The sequence below is a fragment of the Nerophis ophidion genome, linkage group LG21 (genome assembly GCF_033978795.1).
Source record: "Nerophis ophidion isolate RoL-2023_Sa linkage group LG21, RoL_Noph_v1.0, whole genome shotgun sequence".
Taxonomy (NCBI): Eukaryota; Metazoa; Chordata; class Actinopteri; order Syngnathiformes; family Syngnathidae; genus Nerophis; species Nerophis ophidion.
In genome coordinates, this window is record NC_084631.1 from 19,246,352 (window position 1) to 19,265,277 (window position 18,926).

An 18,926-nucleotide genomic window follows, 5' to 3' on the forward strand; every position below is an offset into this window, starting at 1 on the left:
TTCAGGTGACTACCTTTTGAAGCTCATCGAGAGAATGCCAAGAGTGTGCAAAACAGTAATCAGAGGAAAGGGTGGCAATTTTGAAGAAACTACAATATAAAACATGTTTTCAGTTTTTTCACCTTTTTTTGTTAAGTACATAACTCCACATGTGTTCATTCATAGTTTTGATGCCTTCAGTGACAATCTACAATGTAAATACTCGTGAAAATAAAGAAAACACATTAAATGAGAAGGTGTGTCCAAACTTTCGGCATGTACTGTATATATTTAGAAAATATATTGTAATTAATTGTGCAATTGTCCCTTGCCCCATTGTGTGTCCAATTTTGCGGCTTCCTTTTATTGCAGGGGTGTCAAACTCGTCTTCAGTGAGGTCCACATCGCAGTTATGGTTGCCCTCAGAGGGCCAATATATGAATATTAATGTGTTTTTTTTTTATAATACATGCATACAATTGAGTACCACTGTCATGCACGGAACCAATAAACAACAATAAACATAAAAAGTGACTGCATTCATTATTTTACTTGGAATCAATAAGCCCCTACCACCTCACTCAACCCTGTGTTTTCTGCCACTTTATAAAGAGTATAAATGGCATCTTGTCCTTTTCAGGTGGTGTGTTTAAAGTACCGAAACTTCAGCATCCCTCAGTCTCTGACCAACCTGTGGAGGTACCTGAACGCAGCGTACGCCCGGGACGAGTTTGCATCCACATGTCCGATCGATGACGAGATCCACATCGCTTATTCTTCTGTCGCCAAAGCTCTCAAGTAGGAGTCGGAAAGCACCATATAGCAGAGCTGTGTACAAGTGTACAAAACTAGTAAAACAACAAATTTATATAATCCAAGTTATTACAATTGCTTTGCCATGTCAAACTAAGCTTACAAGTGGTTGTTTTTTCTTAGTGTTAGGTATAGCCAAAAAGCACATACAGTAAAAGTACTAAGGCAATCGTGGATCAACCCATTAGGGGTTAGCTTGAGAAAGTTATTTATTTCTTGTAATTTCAATTCTTCATGCTCTTACAATACTTTATGTAATTTTTCGCACTTATTCGCACAAATATTCACGTTGGCGCTCTTGCTTATAGTTGTTCCATTTTTTAAAAAATTGTGCCAACATTGCTCTCTTTCTCCACAAGATTTCATTCCAGTCCTGTGCTTGTCCCTCTGGGCATAAATGTTGCTGGCTTGTACAGGATCAAATAATTATTTCCCCTATAGTACATGCATTGAGAACCCTATACCAGGGATGTCCAAAGCTTTTCCATTGAACAGCCGCACAGTGAAAAAAATTCAAGCTTGCTAAGACCATTTTGATATTTTTTGTTTTCAAAAAAATAAAATATCTAGATTTTGATTTTTTTTTCCAACTTTAGAGGGCCCCTTTACTTAAGTTCGACCTTAGGTACTCGCAGGGTTCTCAGTTATAAAACATGTTAGATATAAGTCTTTTTTTTTTTTTTGTAATTATTTATTCAACCCTGAAATCTTGATAAACTTCAATGTCTCTCCATTGATATAGTTTTTTTTCTGTTTCATACCCTTCTTGGTCAAAACCCTATTTTTCATGGCAAAAACACCAAATATGCAATATTTTCCCTAAAAAGATTTTCAAAGTTGGTTATCTGATGTAATGTAATGGGAGCCTTAATGGGTCCGTAATTCATAACCACATTCATTTAGGTTTTTTTTAAAGTAATGACTGTTTAAAAAAGAAATAAAAGTGAAATTCTTGGGGGTCCAAAAGGTCCCCACTCATAAAAATGTGAATAACAAGACGTACCGTTTATATTGTTTTTACTTTCAACGTTTAATCTGTAAAGATAAACATTTTTTTCATGGTTTTTAATATATATGCAGTTTTCGTCGAACAAAACTTTATTCCTATGGCAAACACACAAAATGTGAAACATCTTCCCAAAATATTTTTAAGTGGAATTTGTGATGTAAAGTAATTATCCTTTAATAGGTCAACAATTCATAACAACATTGTTTTTTAAAACCGACAGTTTAAAAAAAACAACTATCAGTCAACATTGTAACTTTTTCTTGTGACATATTACCTGTTTGCTATTTTATTCCACTTTTTGTGTTGTTTTTTTTTAACAGTATTTTTAGAATGTGCCGTGGGTCATTAAAAAATTAGCTGTGGGCCGCAAATGGCCCTACACGCCGCACTCTGGACACCCCTGCCCTATACTCCTTGTTTGGTTGTTTGGTCATAGCTATGTACACACTGTCCAATTAGTAATGATAAAGATGATAAAGAAACTGCCCGTCAGATCACATGTTTATACTTCTAAATCTATTTTATTGGGTAGTAGCAGTATTTACCAAAATGTTCACTTGGTGTGAATTTGTTAATGTCTACGTGGCGCTGCAAGGCCTTTTTTTTACAGTTTAGAAATTGCATTGACGTACATGCAAAGCTTTTTAGTCGTCGCAGCACACAATAGGGCGGAAAGGGGGTGTAGAGTTGGGCTCATTTTGAGGAGGTTGAGACAGGAAACTATATCAATAGTTTCAAGCTTCCCCTTTTTACGATCATGCAGAGCAGCTGTGAATGACTATTTGGTGTAATCTGCTGCTGCAAAAAGCCTAAACCGAAAAATGTTGCGCATAAAATGTATTATGGAGTATTGTCCCAGACTGGGGGGGAAAAATCACATGGAAAGTTTTGCACTTTTATAAGATTTAAGTAATATTATTAGAAAAATAGCATGTTGTTACATGTATGTAATCTGTGTTTTCTTGCACATTTTTTAATTTTTTTTTTAGAAAAAAATACATTAGATATATTAAAATAATAAAATGTTCATTTAATTATTGTCTGTTAGAGACTTGCCATATTGTATAGTAATCATTACGTTTTCATATATTTTGTTTAAAAAACATTGACATAGCAGATTTGTCTTAAAAACATTTTTTTAAATAAAGTTAACACTTGCCATAAACTAATTTTGGATATTTTTGACTATAGTTTGACCATGTTATTGTCATGCAATTTTAATTTGTTCTCATAAACCTGCAATTTTTCCCTCTCATAAAATAATAATACATATAGTGTTGTAGGATTTTAACTTTTTTTCATAATAAGTCCTAATTTGCCTTTAAGTTACATTTTGCAATGTTACATTTCCTCACAATTGTGCAACTTTGTTCTCACTAAAATTATTAGTCATTATGACTTAAATCTTTTAAAATGCAAACTGTTTTCCTAATAGTATTATTGAATTTTCCCCCCTAATCATAGTGATTAGCTTTAACTGTATTCTCGTAAAATACCAACTTTACTCCTGTAAAATCCTTTTTTTGCCTATGTTGTAGCATTGTTACATCTTTATTCTTGTAGTTCAACTCTCCTGTCCAAAGGCAAAACCCAGTAACTCAATTTTGGTTAAAACTGACCTGATAATAATTTTGGAGTTATTAGGTGATATGCTTTACATTTGTGTATGCGATATTGTAATTTGTTCCGTAAGTAAGCTGGTTACTCACGGATATTGTAATTTGTTCCGTAAGTAAACTGCTTACATACGGAACAAATTACAATATTGCATACACTAATGTAAAGCATATCACCTAGTAATTCCAAAATTATTATCAGCTATGTTTTTACCAAAATTGAGTTACTGGGTTTTGCTTTTGGACGGGAAAACTTTGTTCAACACTTTTCTTTCTAAATGTCATGTTTTTTGCATAGCCATCAACTTTATTTTTGCTAAAAATTACCACCTTGTTCTTGAATTAGTACAACTTTTTATATCGTTACGATTTATCTTGTGTGCATTGCAACTTCATTTCCTGGAGTTAAGACTTGATTCAAAAACGACTTTAATCTAGTAGCAAGTATATCATTTGTATTTCTTTTCAGTGTAACCCTAAAATGCCGAAATATGATTATAGTTTAGCTTAGTGAGATTAGCATATGAAATTTGCATATTAGCCTGTAGAACGTCTACTAAGTAACAATTAGATCAAAGCCTTATATTTAATCTGAGTATGTGCTGTGTTTGTTGATCTTGATAATAAGGATGTTGGGAATTGTTATAGGAATTGAGCCTGCAATCCCCACAGTATTCATGAAGGGACTTAACGTTACTGTACATCTCAAACACATAATAACATTATAATGTTGGTGTGAGAAGGCTAATACTTGAACTGAACCGTGATAAAATGCCTTATTTTATCTGTAGTGGCAGCTTTTTAGCAACCTTAAGGCTCGATGCTAATTCATTGTTGAAGGCAAATGGAAGATAGATTTAAAATGTATACACTACGCAATTAGGGATAGTCTGCTTTCGGGTAAAACTTCAGGATGAACCTTAAATTCAACATAACCTTTTACAGGTGAGCAATTTTAAATTTAGGGCCAGAATTAATCTCAGCAGACACTGGAAAAGCAAAATGCTGGGTTTTGTTTCTGTGTGTGTTGAAAGGACGTCATTATCCAATGCATATTTGGCCACACCGCATGCGCATATATGTTTTTAATGCTAAAAAAGAGTTGCACATACAGTTTAGCTATCTTCTCATTACATTATTCCTTTTATTAATTTTTTGGGGTCAAATTGGTATTCATTTCATTTCTTCAGTGTATCAAAGGCCAATAAAACCAAGCTGCAGCTCCCAAATGGCCCCTTTAGACACCCCTGGTTTTACGTATTTACCTGAGAAGGTGAAGTGTTACAAAAAAAATGCAAGGTCAAGGTTTATTTATTTGTATAGCACAATTTCTAAGAACAGCCCGAGAGTGTTCTACAAATTAAGAACAGAAAGGTAAACAAAAATAGAATTAAAATCACAGTAAGTACAGTCAAGGCTATAAATAGTCGGGGTGCTCAAAAACATCCGAATCACAACTCTTTTTTTTCCCTGATTCAAAATCAATTAATCTTTTCACTTCTTTTTTGCTCATCTACTTTTAACTCTTTGCTTACTCGCTGTGTGTATACGTCACACATCAGCCCTCAAAAGGAGGTTTTGTAACCTGTTTTTGAAAAGGTTTCATTATAAATATTATGCCAAATAGTACATTTTTGTTGATTTGGAGATGGATTCTGAATCGAATTGTCACCACAAGAATCGAAATTGGATCAAATTGAATCGTGAGTTGCCAAAAAAACACAACTAAACGAATCATACAATCAAATGTTGACAACAAACAAAAAAAAGAAACAAAATAAGGGATATTCACAGAAATAATAAAAAGGCAAAAATAAAAAAACATCAAAATGTCCAGCTCAGCTTGTGGTAACCACCAGCGCAAATAAGCTCTGTCTTATGGTAGTCATGAAGGCTGGGCTGCAAGCTTTTGGAGTTGTTTTGTAGTGAAACATTTCTAATTGAAATGTATATTTAAAAGTTCAGAAAAGGTTCAAGTAGGCCAACCCGTCAAAAGTTACAGTGCATTTTCGGTTCATTCTGGAATTAAACCCAAAAGCCAAATACCCCAAACTTTTAGTGTGTAGTGTATGTCTTTGTGCTGAACTCAGTATAAGCTTCAGGTTTAAAGCACCTAAGTGCAATTTAAGAGGGAGAAACGGTCTTTTTAGACATTTTGCTACAGAGTTTTAATCGGGGAGTCTTTGTTGTAACAGAAAATGTATTTTTACCTGACTGAACTGTTTCCTCAATGAGTCAATTAAAGCGATGGTAACTAAATATTTTAGTGTTCTTAGAATCTAATACAATTTCAGGGATCATCCAACTCACATTTAAATGCTACTTTTTTTTTGTTTTTCGCCTTTTTTCTTCACCTGTGTATGTAAATGCCATGTTCTTTTCACCCTGTTACGCTTTGACTAGTTCAGCCTTATTTACCATGTTTTGTGCTCGTTAACGTGTAGCTATGTAACAGTTGTCGCACTTATGCGTCCACGGAAGGGTGGACACTAAACCTAAATCACATTGACAATCAATCCAACTGCGGAAAAATTGTTTCCATTTTTAATTTTGTACTTTGAAAATCCACATTTCATTGGTGCATTCCTTCAAAATAAAGTGTCTTAAGAAATAAGTGCCGTGTAGTTGTCTTTTTTAAAATCAGAGAAATTGGTTTAAAACAGCAGAATGGAAGTAATGGGTCAACCGACCTATTCTCAGTGTAAACTCAGGCCCATAATAAGAATAATTCACAACAATACTATAAAAACAATAGCTACAGGGTTAACTAATAAAAACTAATCAGAAGTGGGGTGCGCCTGGGAGTTCTGGCATGGAGGCCTTCATCTCGTAGTGCGCGCCTTATTGTCTGGGACGAAACCTGCGTTCCCCCCTCTGCAATGTCCTGTTGTAGTTCCTCAGCTGTTACCCGGGGGTTTTTCACCACTGTACGCTTCAAATACCGGACAGTAGTTGCACACAGCATCCTCTTTCTACCACGCCCAGGTAGTGTTTCCACTGTGCCTTTAGCTTTAAACTTGCGAATTATACTCCCAACTGTGTCTCTTGGAATGTGTAATGTCTTTGCTATTTTCTTATATCCATATCCTTTCTTATGAAGCGAAATTACCTCCTCTCTTGACTTCTTTGACCACTCCCTGGACTTCACCATGTTGCAAATACACCATTGACAATCTACAAGAAGCTGAGCGTCAGTCTGTTGCTCGTTATGGTTCTAATCACATCTACAGGTGTTTTCAACACCCGATTGAAAAGACCTAATTCAAATTCTGTTCTTAAGAGTTATGATCTTCAAGGGGTTGAATAATTTTGTCAATTAGATATTAAGAGAAATAACACTGTTTGGTATGTTACAAAATATAATGTTGTAACTCATGTTGCATTCGTCTATTTAATGCATCTTTATTTGATATGACTATAAACAAAATACGGAATAAATGTCCAACTTGCTAAAACACCAAAATTGTGTGGGGGTTGAATAATTTTGATCACAACTGTATTTGGAAAGGCAAACGGGCAGGTCCACAATCATGACGGATCAAAATAATAAGTACTAAATCTACAAAGTCGGAAAAATTGCAATAAAACCACAAAATAAAAGGTATTCAGCGTGTGAATGGGACAAAGTATGAATGTTAACTAAAACAGCAGGCCCACAATCAGAAAAAAAGAAAATGATCTACAAATTTACAGAAATTGCTATATAACATCAGAGGGGAAGTAATGCGACAAGGTAATGAGCCAAAGCATGAATGCACAATACCAATGCAGAACCTTAATCAAAACAACTAAAACAATTCCTGGAAATAAAACACAAAGTCAGAGATGTTGCAATAAAACAGCAGGATTAAAGTAATAAGCAAGATCATGAATGGTTAGTGAAAGCTTAGGCCCATAATCAGGGTGATTTAGAATATTATAATTAATCTACAAAGAGTGAAATTTCCACAAAGCAACAAAATAGAAGTGATGGGACCAGATAGGACCAAAGCAGAAATGCTTGGTGTAAGTGCAGGCCCATATTTATCGATCCATCCATCCATTTTCTACCGCTTATTCCCTTTGGGGTCGCGGGGGGCGCTGGTGCCTATCTCAGCTACAATCGGGCGGAAGGTTGGTGTACACCCTGGACAAGTTGCCACCTGCCCATATCTATAACAACCAAAAATAATACGAGACATAATCCCTAGAGTCGCATAAATTGCAGTAAAACAACAAAATAGAATTAATGGGACAAGATACGACCGAAGCATAAATGCTTGGTGTAAGTGCAGGCCCATATTTATAAGAACCAAAAACAATACGAGACATAATCCATAGAGTCAAAGAAGTTGCAGTAAAACAGCAGAATAGAAGTGATGAGAAACTGGCCGGCGTGGAAACTCAGGTTATGCACAGGCCCGTAATCAGGATGACTCAAAATAATACTAGAAATAATCTACAAAATCAGGGAAATTGCCGTAAATCAACAGAGTAGCAGTGATCGAACAAGATAATGAGCCAAAGCATGAATGCACAATGCAATTTAGGCCCTTAATCAAAACAACTCAAACTATTTAGTCGAAAAAATCCACAATGTCAGAGAAATTGCAGTACAACAGCAGAATGAAAGTAAATGGGCCAGATCATGAATGCTCAGTGTAATCGCAAGACTCAATACTAGAAATAATATACAAAGTCGGAGAAATTGCAGTATAGAAGTGATTAGACCAAAGCATAACTGCTTGGAGTAAGTGCGGGCCCATAATCAGATCAACCTGAATTAATCTACACCAGTGGTCCCCAACCACCGGGCCGCGGCCTGGTACCAGTCCGCACAACAAATATATATATATATTTTTTTTTTAAATCATTAAATCAACATAAAAAACACAATATATATACTATATATCAATATAAATCAATACAGTCTGCAGGGATACAGTCCGTAAGCACACATGATTGTATTTCTTTATGAAAAAAACAGATAAATAACCCCCGGTCCGTCGGACAAATTTTCAAGCGTTGACTGGTCCGCAGCTCCAAAAAGTTTGGGGACCTCTGATCTACAGTCAAGAAGACCGCAGTAAAGCGACATAATATATTTAATCGTTGGCTTGTGCAGCCCTTTGAGACACTTGTGATTAAGGGCTTTATAAATAAACTTTGATTGATTGATTGGCTCAAGTAAACGTTTAGATGCTCAGTGTCAGCGCAGGCCCATAGAGATTAATTTCAAATGCACGAATAGACACAGTCTTGCCGTCATGAAACCTTTATTAGCTGTGCAAATATTAACTAAAATAAGTTTGTAACAAACCAAATAATTATAATCATGATAAAACCCTAAAGAACCATTGGCCTCCATCAAGTCTCCTGTCCAAAGGCAAAACCCAGTAACTCAATTTTGGTCAAAACTGAGCTGACAATAATTTTGGAGTTCCTAGGTGATATGCTTTACATTAGTGTATGCAATATTGTAATTTGTTCCGTAAGTAAGCTGTTACGCGCATGGCAGGACCTAGCAACTACCACTTAACCGCGTAGATAAAACAGAAAAACCTAGTATCTCAAGGGACCAATCGGAGCTTCTTTGTCAGTCGCCTTATTGTCTTTAATGAGACATTTGCACGAATGGGGGCCGACAGTCAACCTGATTGTGATATTATGGCACAAGGGGATATTTGGAAGATTGGCCCAGGACGGTGCAAGCACCTTCATTAAATGTATTGTTCTTGATTCTTCCCCTTGCATACTCTTTTGGGCAGATAACTGTGGAGGTCAAAATAAAAACTGGACGCTGTACACGGCTCTTGCCCAATGTGCAAACGCAGAATGGGGCCCACTCGAGACTGTGATAAAATATCTGGAGAAAGGGCACACGTTCATGAGAGCAGATTCAATCCTTGGCTCAATCGGCAAAAAAAATGAAAGCTCAAGAAAACATCTATACGTTTGATGACTTTGTAAGACAGCATCAAGATAGATTGGTTTTACTTTGTTTTCTCAAAATCAGCTAGAAGTGAGTTACTAGGTTTTGCCTTTGGACGGGAGAAATGTGACAATGTGACGATGACTTTGTCAGTTGTTGTCGAAAATGTTAAATTAATATGCTCGATCTGGAGAGCTACATTGCTAAGGTTTAGGTCATTGTGTGGGTTGCCTGCATTCATATTGTTACAGTCATTTTCATCCCTGGGTGACAACGTTCTCCGTGGCCGCGGGTGTCGTCTCAGGCCAGCAGGAGGGCGAGTGCAGGCAGCAGGCAGAGTGCGGCTCCGCCCCGCCAGAGGGCCCCGGCTGCCCCGTTGCACAGGTCCGTGTTGCAGCAAACGTTGGTGTAGTTGAAATAGAGGCCGCTGGCGTATTTCTGTCCGCTCAGACCGCACTGGGAGGGAACGGCGCAGCTCTTCTCGTACATGGTCACTTGAAGGGCGCCTACGGAAGCAGAGCGATGAAAGTCTTTACCGAGCAGTGACGGATGAGAGCTGTTTTTAGACCGAATGATGAGAATGGCTTTCAATCAGCCTGATGAAGCTGATAGCAGTACAACCACCCTTGTCTTGCTGGTGTTTCATTAGATTATGGATGACTTTTGAAAATTCCCTGCGAATACAAAACCCCAAACCAGTGAAGTTAGCACGTTGTGTAAATGGTAAATAAAAAGAGAATACAATGATTTGCAAATCCTTTGAAAATTATATTCAATTGAATAAACTGCAAAGACAAGATATTTAATGTTCAAACTGAGAAACTACTTTTTTTTTTTAAATAAACATTAACTTAGAATTTAATGGCAGCAACACATTGCAAAAAAGTTGGCACAGGGGCATTTTTTACCACTGTGTTACATGGCCTTTCCTTTTAACAACACTCAGTAAACGTTTGGGAAATGAGGAGACTATTTTTGAAACTTTTCAGGTGGAATTATTTCCCATTCTTGCTTGATGTACAGCGTAAGTTGTTCAACAGTCCGTGGTCTCCCTTGTGGTATTTTAGGCTTCATATTGCGCCACACATTTTCAATGAGAGACAGGTCTGGACTGCAGGCAGGCCAGTCTAGTACCCACACTCTTTTACTATGAAGCCAGGCTGTTGTAACATGTGGCTTGGCATTTTCTTGCTGAAATAAGCAGGGGCGTCCATGATAACGTGGCTTGAATGGCAACATATGTTGCTCCAAAACCTGTATGTACCTTTCAGCATTAATGGTGCCTTCACAGATGTGGAAGTTACCCATGCCTTGGGCACTAATACACCACCATACCATCACGGATGGTACTTTTCCTCTTTGTTCCAAGGGGACACAATGTCCACAGCTTCCAAAAACAATTAGATATGTGGACTCTTCAGACGACAGAAAACTTTTACACTTTGGAGTCCGTCTTAGATGCCGTTTCTGGGTGTTGTTGATGAATGACTTTGGCTTTGCTTAGTCAAGTTTTAACTTGCACTTAAAGATAGTGACAAACTGTAGTTAATGACAGTGGTTTTCTGAAATGTTCCTGAGCCCATGTGGTGATAACTTTTACACACTGATGTCGCTGATGGGCATTCAATGTTGGTTTTCAGCCTTGCTGCTTACGTGCAGTGATTTCTCCATATTCTCTTAATCTTTTGATGATATTTCAGACCGTAGATGGTGAAATCCATAAATTCCTTGCAATAGCTCATTGAGAAATGTTGTTCTTAAACTGTTCAACATTTTGCTCACTCATTTGTTCACAAAGTGGTGACCCTAGCCCCATCCTTGTTTGTGAATGACTGAGAATTTCATGGAAGCTGCTTTTATACCTAATTTTGTTCCCAATTAGCCTGTTCACCTGTGGGATGTTCCAAAAGAGTGTTTGATGAGCATTCCTCAACTTTCTCTGTCTTTTTTGCCACTTGTGCCAGCTTTTATGAATCATGTTGCAAGCATCAAATTCCAAAGGTGCTAATATTTGCAAAAAATAACAAAGTTCTCCAGTTCGAACGTTAAGTATCTTGTCATTGCAGTCTATTCAATTGAATATAAGTTAAAAATGATTTGCAAATCATTATTTTCTGTTTTTATTTACCATTTACACAACGTGCCAACTTCACTGGATTTGGGTTTCGGACAATTATGCTTGATTTTGCCCAAATGACACATTCTTATGGGTGAAAAAAGACGGAAAATGTCAACAGTAGACAGCTCCCAGGAGGTCAAACACGGACACATAGGTAATACGAAATTGGCCTAAGTCAGCAATAAGTGCACACGACTAATTTAAGGAAGTATGCCTGTTGCGTCACGACGCATGATGGTCTTTAAATTCCGGTCTTTGGGTTGTCGGACTTCAGAGGTTCTACTGAAATTGTATAAGACGGGTGTGTCAAACTCGTTTTCAATGAAGGCCATGTTGCAGTTTTGGCTGCCCTCAGATGGCCGGCCGCTTGTAACATTAATAAGAGAAACATACATGTATAAGGATTAGCCACATCATATTGTAACACAATTACTTATGCATTTGATTAGTAAATGTATATTTTATATACACTGTAAGAAAAAAAAATCTGTGGATTTTGCCCTCCAAAAAATGGCAGAATTTTACCCTAAAATTTACAGTAAAATGATCACACTATTTTACTGTAAAATTCTGGTGATTGAACTGCCAGTGTTTTGTTTTGTTTTTTGCATTAAAAAATATGTTTGCTGTTTTCACATTGTATTACTGTAAACACAGTTTTTTTCTCACAGTATGACTCTGGAGACCGTGCTGTTTTTAAAAAATATATATTGCCATTTTTACAGTGTACAATTTGATGGATGACTTGCTTTGAAATCATAAGGCTAAGTTTTTACCCCAAAATTTTTTCGAATGTATGATAATATATCTGTTGCATTATTATGTAGATAAGGTTTAAAAAGAAAGATAATTGCATGCAGTACATGTCTTTTTGTCTGTCAAAATAGAAAAAGAACCAAAGATACGTATCTGACCACAGAACTTTCCTCCAGAAGGTCTTGTCTTTGTCCATGTCGGATGAAACAAAAATGGAGCTGTTTGGCCACAATACCCAGAATATGTTTGGAGGAGAAAAGGTGAGGCCTTTAATCCCAGGAACACCATCCCTGCCGTCAAGCATGGTGGTGGTAGTATTATGCTCTGGGCCTGTTTTGCTGCCAATGGAACTGGTGCTTTACATAGAGTAAACAGGACAATGAAAAAGGGGGATTACCTCCAAATTCTTCAGGACAACCTAAAATCATCAGCCCGGAGGTTGGGTCTTGGCCCCAGTTGGGTATTCCAACAGTACAATGACCCCAAACACATGTCAAAAGTGGTTGAGGAATGACTAAATCAGGCTAGAGTGAATGTTTTAGAATGCCCCTCCCAAAGCCCTAAAACGTGTGGACAATGCTGAAGAAACAAGTGCATGTCAGAAAACCAACACATTTAGCTGAACGGCACCAATTTTGCCAAGAGGAGTGGTCAAAAATTCAGCCAGAAGCTTGTGGATGGCTACCAAAAGCGCCATATTGCAGTGAAACTTGCCAAGGGACATGTAACCAAATATTAACATTGCTGTATGTATACTTTTGACCCAACATTTTCAGTAGACCCATAATAAATTCATAAAATAACCAAACTTCATTAAGGTTTTTTGTGACCAACAAATACTTGCTCCAATCACTCTATCACAAAAAAAAGAGTTGCAGAAATGATTGGAAACTCAAGAAAGCTATGACATTATTTTCTTTACAAGTGTATGTGAACTTTTGACCACCACTGTATATCATGTGTTGACTTCATTATATCTCTTTTAGAAGCCTATTTTTTGTATTTTTGGTCCAATATGGCTCTTTCAACATTTTGGGTTACCGACCCCTGGTTTAAGGTTTAGGACCAGTGAGTCTCAAACTGTGGTACATGGGCTTTCATCTAGTGGTGCGGCAAAAAATCGCTTCATTAAATTATTTAAACACAGTGTTACTGTTCAAACTGTGCCCCAAAAACATAATATACTTGTTAAATAAAACCGCTGTTTTGTTTTGTATAAATACTAAGGCCTACTACGTTACTGTATTTTAATGTCGGTCATCACGGTGGTACTTGCAGTGTTTTCCGAGGTGGTACTTGGGAACCACTGCTTTAGACGAAACAAAATGAAGCCGATGCTGTCCGATCCGTTCAGCCTTTTGTGTGCACAATGAAGCTTTTTGTGTTGCAGTTGTGTTACAATAGTGCCTCAGATCCTCCCACGCACATACTGGTTGACTCCCGCAAACACAAGGCCCGGAGATCTCACCTCGCCTGCCCGTGGCGACACTCGATAGGCAGCGCTGTCCGGCCGGACACTCCTGTGGAAACTTCAGGCAGTCCAGAGGAGAAACGGCGGGGAATAGACAGGTATAACACAGCAGGCAATCTGGAAACACGCCAAAGAAAAGCATGCAAATTGTATTATTTGAACTCTTCATCCGAGTCTTGACAGCATGCGATTCCCAGTATACATAACACATCTATCACAATGTATCTACAAAAGCCTGGTTTGTCACAACACAACTCTGCAAATCCTCAAGCATAAAGCACACATAGAAACCAGTTGTTCCACATTAAAGTACATCACATTTACTGCATCCTGACATTAGAAAAGTCCAGCAAAAGTGCATTAGTAAATGCAGAGTACATTGGCAGAGTTAAAGCAAATAGAATATCACTTTTCCACATACTTGCCAAGGGAAGACAACACAGGAGAAAAAACAGCTGTGAGGCAGACATGATGCTTCCAGTCCAACTCCTATCGCTTCCTGGATCCTTGCACTCTTGCTTCCAATTTCTGCAGCTGCTCCCAAATTATCTTCAATTCAATGGAATCCCAAGTCCACACCCACCCCCCTTTTCCTCTTCATCCACTGTGAACGGCAGCTGGCAGAAACTAGCATTGCGTCAAACAAGCAGCATGCATAATGAACCGCGTTTCTATGACGGATGTAGGGTGGTCTCGATTCCAATATTTTGGTACGAGCACCAAAAGATGTTTCAAAACTTAACTGTAAGTTATAAAAGTACTGATCAGTACTTTTCTAAATAAAGGGGACCACAAAAAATGGCATTATTGGCTTTATTTTAACAAACAATTTTACGGTACATTAAACATTTGATTTTTATTGGAAGTTTGTCCTTAAATAAAATAGTTAACATATAAGACAACTTGTCTTTTAGTAGTAAAAAAGCAAACAAAGGCTCCTAATTAGTCTGCTGACGTATGCAGTAACATATTGTAATTTTCCAGTCTATTAATCATCAAAATTATGAGGGACAAGCTGTAAAAATTGGTTATCAACTTGTTCATTTACTGTTAATATCTGCTTATTTTCTGTTTCAACATGTTCTATCTACACTTCTGTTAAAATGTAATCACTTATTCTTCCGTTGTTTGATCATTCACATTAGTGTTGGATGACACCACAAGTTTAGGTATCGATCTGATACCAAGCATACATTGGTCATAATACCGTACAACCCTAGTTGGATGTCCTCCATTTTGGGCGGATTATGGTTTAAAAATAAATTAAAAAAAACGCCCTGAAGTGTGAGGAAAAGACTGATGACTGATAGTGGAAAGAGGAAGCATATGCACTAAAAATGGTTTGAAGCGTGGGACTTGCTTATGTCGACAACCTGTCTATGTTGACCAACTCATCAAGTCCTGGTTCTTCTTGTTATCAAAAAAAAAGAAAAGTACCGCCTTGTCAATAGTTCATGTCGACACCCCTCGGACGGTCTTGACAACATAAGCGGTTGTTGACATCACCAAAATCCAAATGGAAACGAGCCATTGCACTTTCATCTTAGTTTTGGCTGCAGAAGAACAATGCGATTTTTTTTAATCCACTTTAGCAGGCCTGGGCAATTATTGGACTCGGGAGGCCAAATTTTGAGAAAAAATGTGTCTGGGGGTTGTTATATCTGATTTTTAAGAACACTAATACAAACGGTGGCAGAAGGGTTAGTGCGTCTGCCTCACAATACGAAGTTCCTGCAGTCCTGGGTTCAAATCCAGGCTCGGGATCTTTCTGTGTGGAGTTTGCATGTTCTCCCCGTGAATGCGTGGGTTCCCTCCGGGTACTCCGGCTTCCTCCCACTTCCAAAGACATGCACCTGGGGATAGGTTGATTGGCAACACTAAATTGGCCCTAGTGTGTGAATGTTGTCTGTCTATCTGTGTTGGCCTTGCGATGAGGTGGCGACTTGTCCAGGGTGTACCCAGCCTTCCGCCCGATTGTAGCTGAGATAGGCGCCAGCGCCCCCCGCGACCCCTAAAAGGGAATAAGCGGTAGGAAATGGATGGATAATACAAAACCTTACAATAATGACTGATTGAATGCTAAAACGTTATGACAGACCGCCTTAAACGGAATGGAATTTTAATATTTTTTACTGAATGAGACACCCAGCATGTACATGAAAATAAAGAATGTGGGATTTACAATATTAGCTATGAACAATAAAACACTGAATATTGACAACATATGAATGTCACACACCCTCTTGATCGACATATTTTACAATCAAGCGAAACGCAACAAAAATACAACAAACAGAGCAAAATATGAACGTGAAGGGTAAAAAAAACACCTACAGTCTGATATATGTGATATATCACTAAGCTTTAGAACTTTTTTGTAAAAATCTCCTTCCACGTCTGTCCCTGACACCCGCGTTTCAGGCTGGTCACTGTGGAAACACTCTGTGGAAACACTACCCACCCACACTGCTTGGTGCCTCTTCTGAACTGCTGTGACTTAATTACCATAGTAACCAATTAGACTACCATCCATCCATTTCTACCGCTTATTCCCGTTGGGGTCGCGGGGGGGCACTGGTGCCTATCTCAGCTACAATCGGACGGAAGGCGGGTTACACCCTGGACAAGTCGCCACCTCATCGCAGGGCCTAATTAGACCACCATAGTAACTAATTTGATTATCATAGTAACTGGTATAATCATGCAAAAGTGCAGATTCCAATCATTGAAAAACTTTGTATAGTTCAAGACTTACGGTCATTGGAAAACATCACTGCACATCATAATGGCAGCTACACATTCCAGCCTAATGATCCCCAAAATATATTTGGGAATGGCCGGCGGGCCAGATTGAAAATCTTAACGGGCCTTAATTTGTCCAGTTGTGATTTAATAGTTTAATCCCATGGTTTTCCTCCATTTGCGTTTATTGTCACTGTTTTCATATTTCGTATCGTTATATGCAGTGATATTTTGGGGACGGCGTGGCGAGGTTGGGAGAGTGGCCGTGCCAGCAAATTGAGGGTTCCTGTTTCGATCCCCACCTACTACCAACCTCGTCATGTCCGTTGTGTCTTTGAGCAAGACACATCACCCTTGCTCCTGATGGGTCGTGGTTAGGGTCTTGCATGGCAGCTCCCACCATCAGCGTGTGAATTAGAGATGCGCTGTTTGCGGTCTCATCCGCAGATAAACCGCGGGTCGGGCGGGTGACATGACGAAAAAATAGATTTTAATTAGATTCGGGCGGATGGCGGTTGAACCATCCGGAAATAGTTTATATACATGGTTCTGAGATCGGTATCCTTTGCCATTCAAAGAGCTATTTAAGACCCGTGTCACAAAGCGAAGAAGTCAATAGGAGACGCTAATATTCTCTAGAATGACTGCCGGCAGTCACCCAGATAATAAGTGTTAGGGCGTGCTATGAAGTCATTGACTTTGTCGGCCTCTACAGCATGTACAATCTGCTTGTCAGTCCAGCATCATGTTGTGTGTGGCTTCCGCGGCAACACGCACACGACTGCAAGGCATACTGGGTGACACATAGTACACTAATGGTTGTGATATAAACAACTTTAACACTCTTAGTAATATGCGCCACGCATATTACTAAGACACACCAAACAAGATTGACAAACACATTTCGGGAGGACATCCTCCCAGTAACACAACATAAACGCAACACAACAAATACCCAGAATCCTTTGTATCCATGACAATTCATGACTATTTTATACACCCCGCTAGCAGCAAACCTCCCCCCCACCCAGTGTGTCGGTAAGGTGGGCGGGGTTAGAGGCGCAGGGGTGTAAAATATATTCAGGAAGTGTCACAGATACAAAGGATTCTGGGTATTTGTTGTGTTGCGTTTATGTTGTTACTGTGAGGATGTTCTCCCAAAATGTGTTTGTCAATCTTGTTTGGTGTGGCTTCACAGCGTGGCGCATATTAGTAAGTGTTAAAGTTGTTAATATCACAACCATCAGTGTACTCTGTGTCACCCAGTTTGCCTTCCAATCTTGTACGTGTGATTGCGTAAGCTGCACACAAGTTGACAGACTAATAATCGGTGTGTACATGTTGTTGAAGGTGTCAAAGGCAATGGCTTCACAGCACGCTCATATCCTTGTCATCAGGATGAACGCCAATTGGATAATCGCGAGAAAGTTAGCGGCTCCAATTGTCTTAATTACTCCGTGAAACGGGTTTAAATAGCTCTGTGAGTAGTAAAGGTGGCCAACCTCTGATGTATTTCAGCGGGCGGGTGGCGGGCGGTTGCGTTTCTGGTAAAATGTTGGTTCGGGTGGACGGTGGGTGGATGACGACTTTGGTGATGCGAGTGCGGATGATATAATTGCCTATCCGCGCATCTCTAATGTGAATGTGTGTGTGGATGTGGAAATAGTGTCAAAGCGCTTTGAGTACCTTGAAGTTAGAAAAGCGCTATAGAAGTATAACCCATTTACCATATTACGGACCGTAGATGGTGAAATCCCTAAATTCCTTGCAATAGCTCATTGAGAAATGTTCTTAAACTGTTGGACAATTTGCTCACACATTTGTTCACAAAGTGGTGACCCTCACCTCATCCTTGTTTGTGAATGACTGAGCATTTCATGGAAGCTGCTTCAATTTACCTTTAACTCTATGTTATTATTAATAATTAATTATATTTATCTTTGTGGGAACACTGATCATCTTAATTATTTCTCACAATAAATATATGTATATTTTTGATGACATGTTTTAAATAGGGCTTCACGGTTGCAGAGGGGTTAGTGCGTCTGCCTCACAATACGAAGGTCCTGCAGTCCTGGGTTCAATCCCAGGCTCGGGATCTTTCTGTGTGGAGTTTGCATGTTCTCCCCGTGAATGCGTGGGTTCCCTCCGGGTACTCCGGCTTCCTCCCACTTCTAAAGACATGCACCTGGGGATAGGTTGATTGGCAACACTAAATTGGCCCCAGTGTGTGAATGTGAGTGTGAATGTTGTCAATCTGTGTTGGCCCTGCGATGAGGTGGCGACTTGTCCAGGGTGTACCCCGCCTTCCGCCCGATTGTAGCTGAGATAGGCGCCAGCACCCCCCCGCGACCCCGTAAGGGAATAAGCGGTAGGAAATGGATGGATGGATGTTTTTAAATAGGTTAAAATCCAATCTGCACTTTGTTAGAATATATGACAAATTGGACCAAGCTATATTTCCAACAAAGACAAATCATTATTTTTTAGATTTTCCAAAACAAATTTTT

The 18,926-nt window shown here is 38.7% G+C and overlaps 2 protein-coding genes across 2 annotated transcripts in view; one reads left to right on the forward strand and one right to left on the reverse strand.

The window, feature by feature from the left end:
• The window catches only part of clic1 (chloride intracellular channel 1), a 25,543-nt gene extending 19,512 nt beyond the window's left edge, over positions 1 to 6,031 (forward strand). The window contains exon 7 of the mRNA XM_061882096.1: positions 620 to 6,031. Coding sequence (XP_061738080.1) covers positions 620 to 781 — 162 coding nt within the window. The 3' untranslated portion in view covers positions 782 to 6,031. The remainder of the gene's footprint in view (positions 1 to 619) is intronic.
• Positions 3,719 to 14,272, reverse strand: lypc (ly6 domain containing, pigment cell). Its single transcript, XM_061882097.1, has 3 exons — positions 14,096 to 14,272; positions 13,672 to 13,791; positions 3,719 to 9,834 (listed from the first exon to the last, which is right to left on the reverse strand). Exons 1-3 carry the CDS (start codon positions 14,142 to 14,144, stop codon positions 9,629 to 9,631), a joined length of 375 nt encoding a protein of 124 aa, XP_061738081.1. The 5' UTR covers positions 14,145 to 14,272; the 3' UTR covers positions 3,719 to 9,628.
• Positions 14,273 to 18,926: the final 4,654 nt, after the last annotated feature.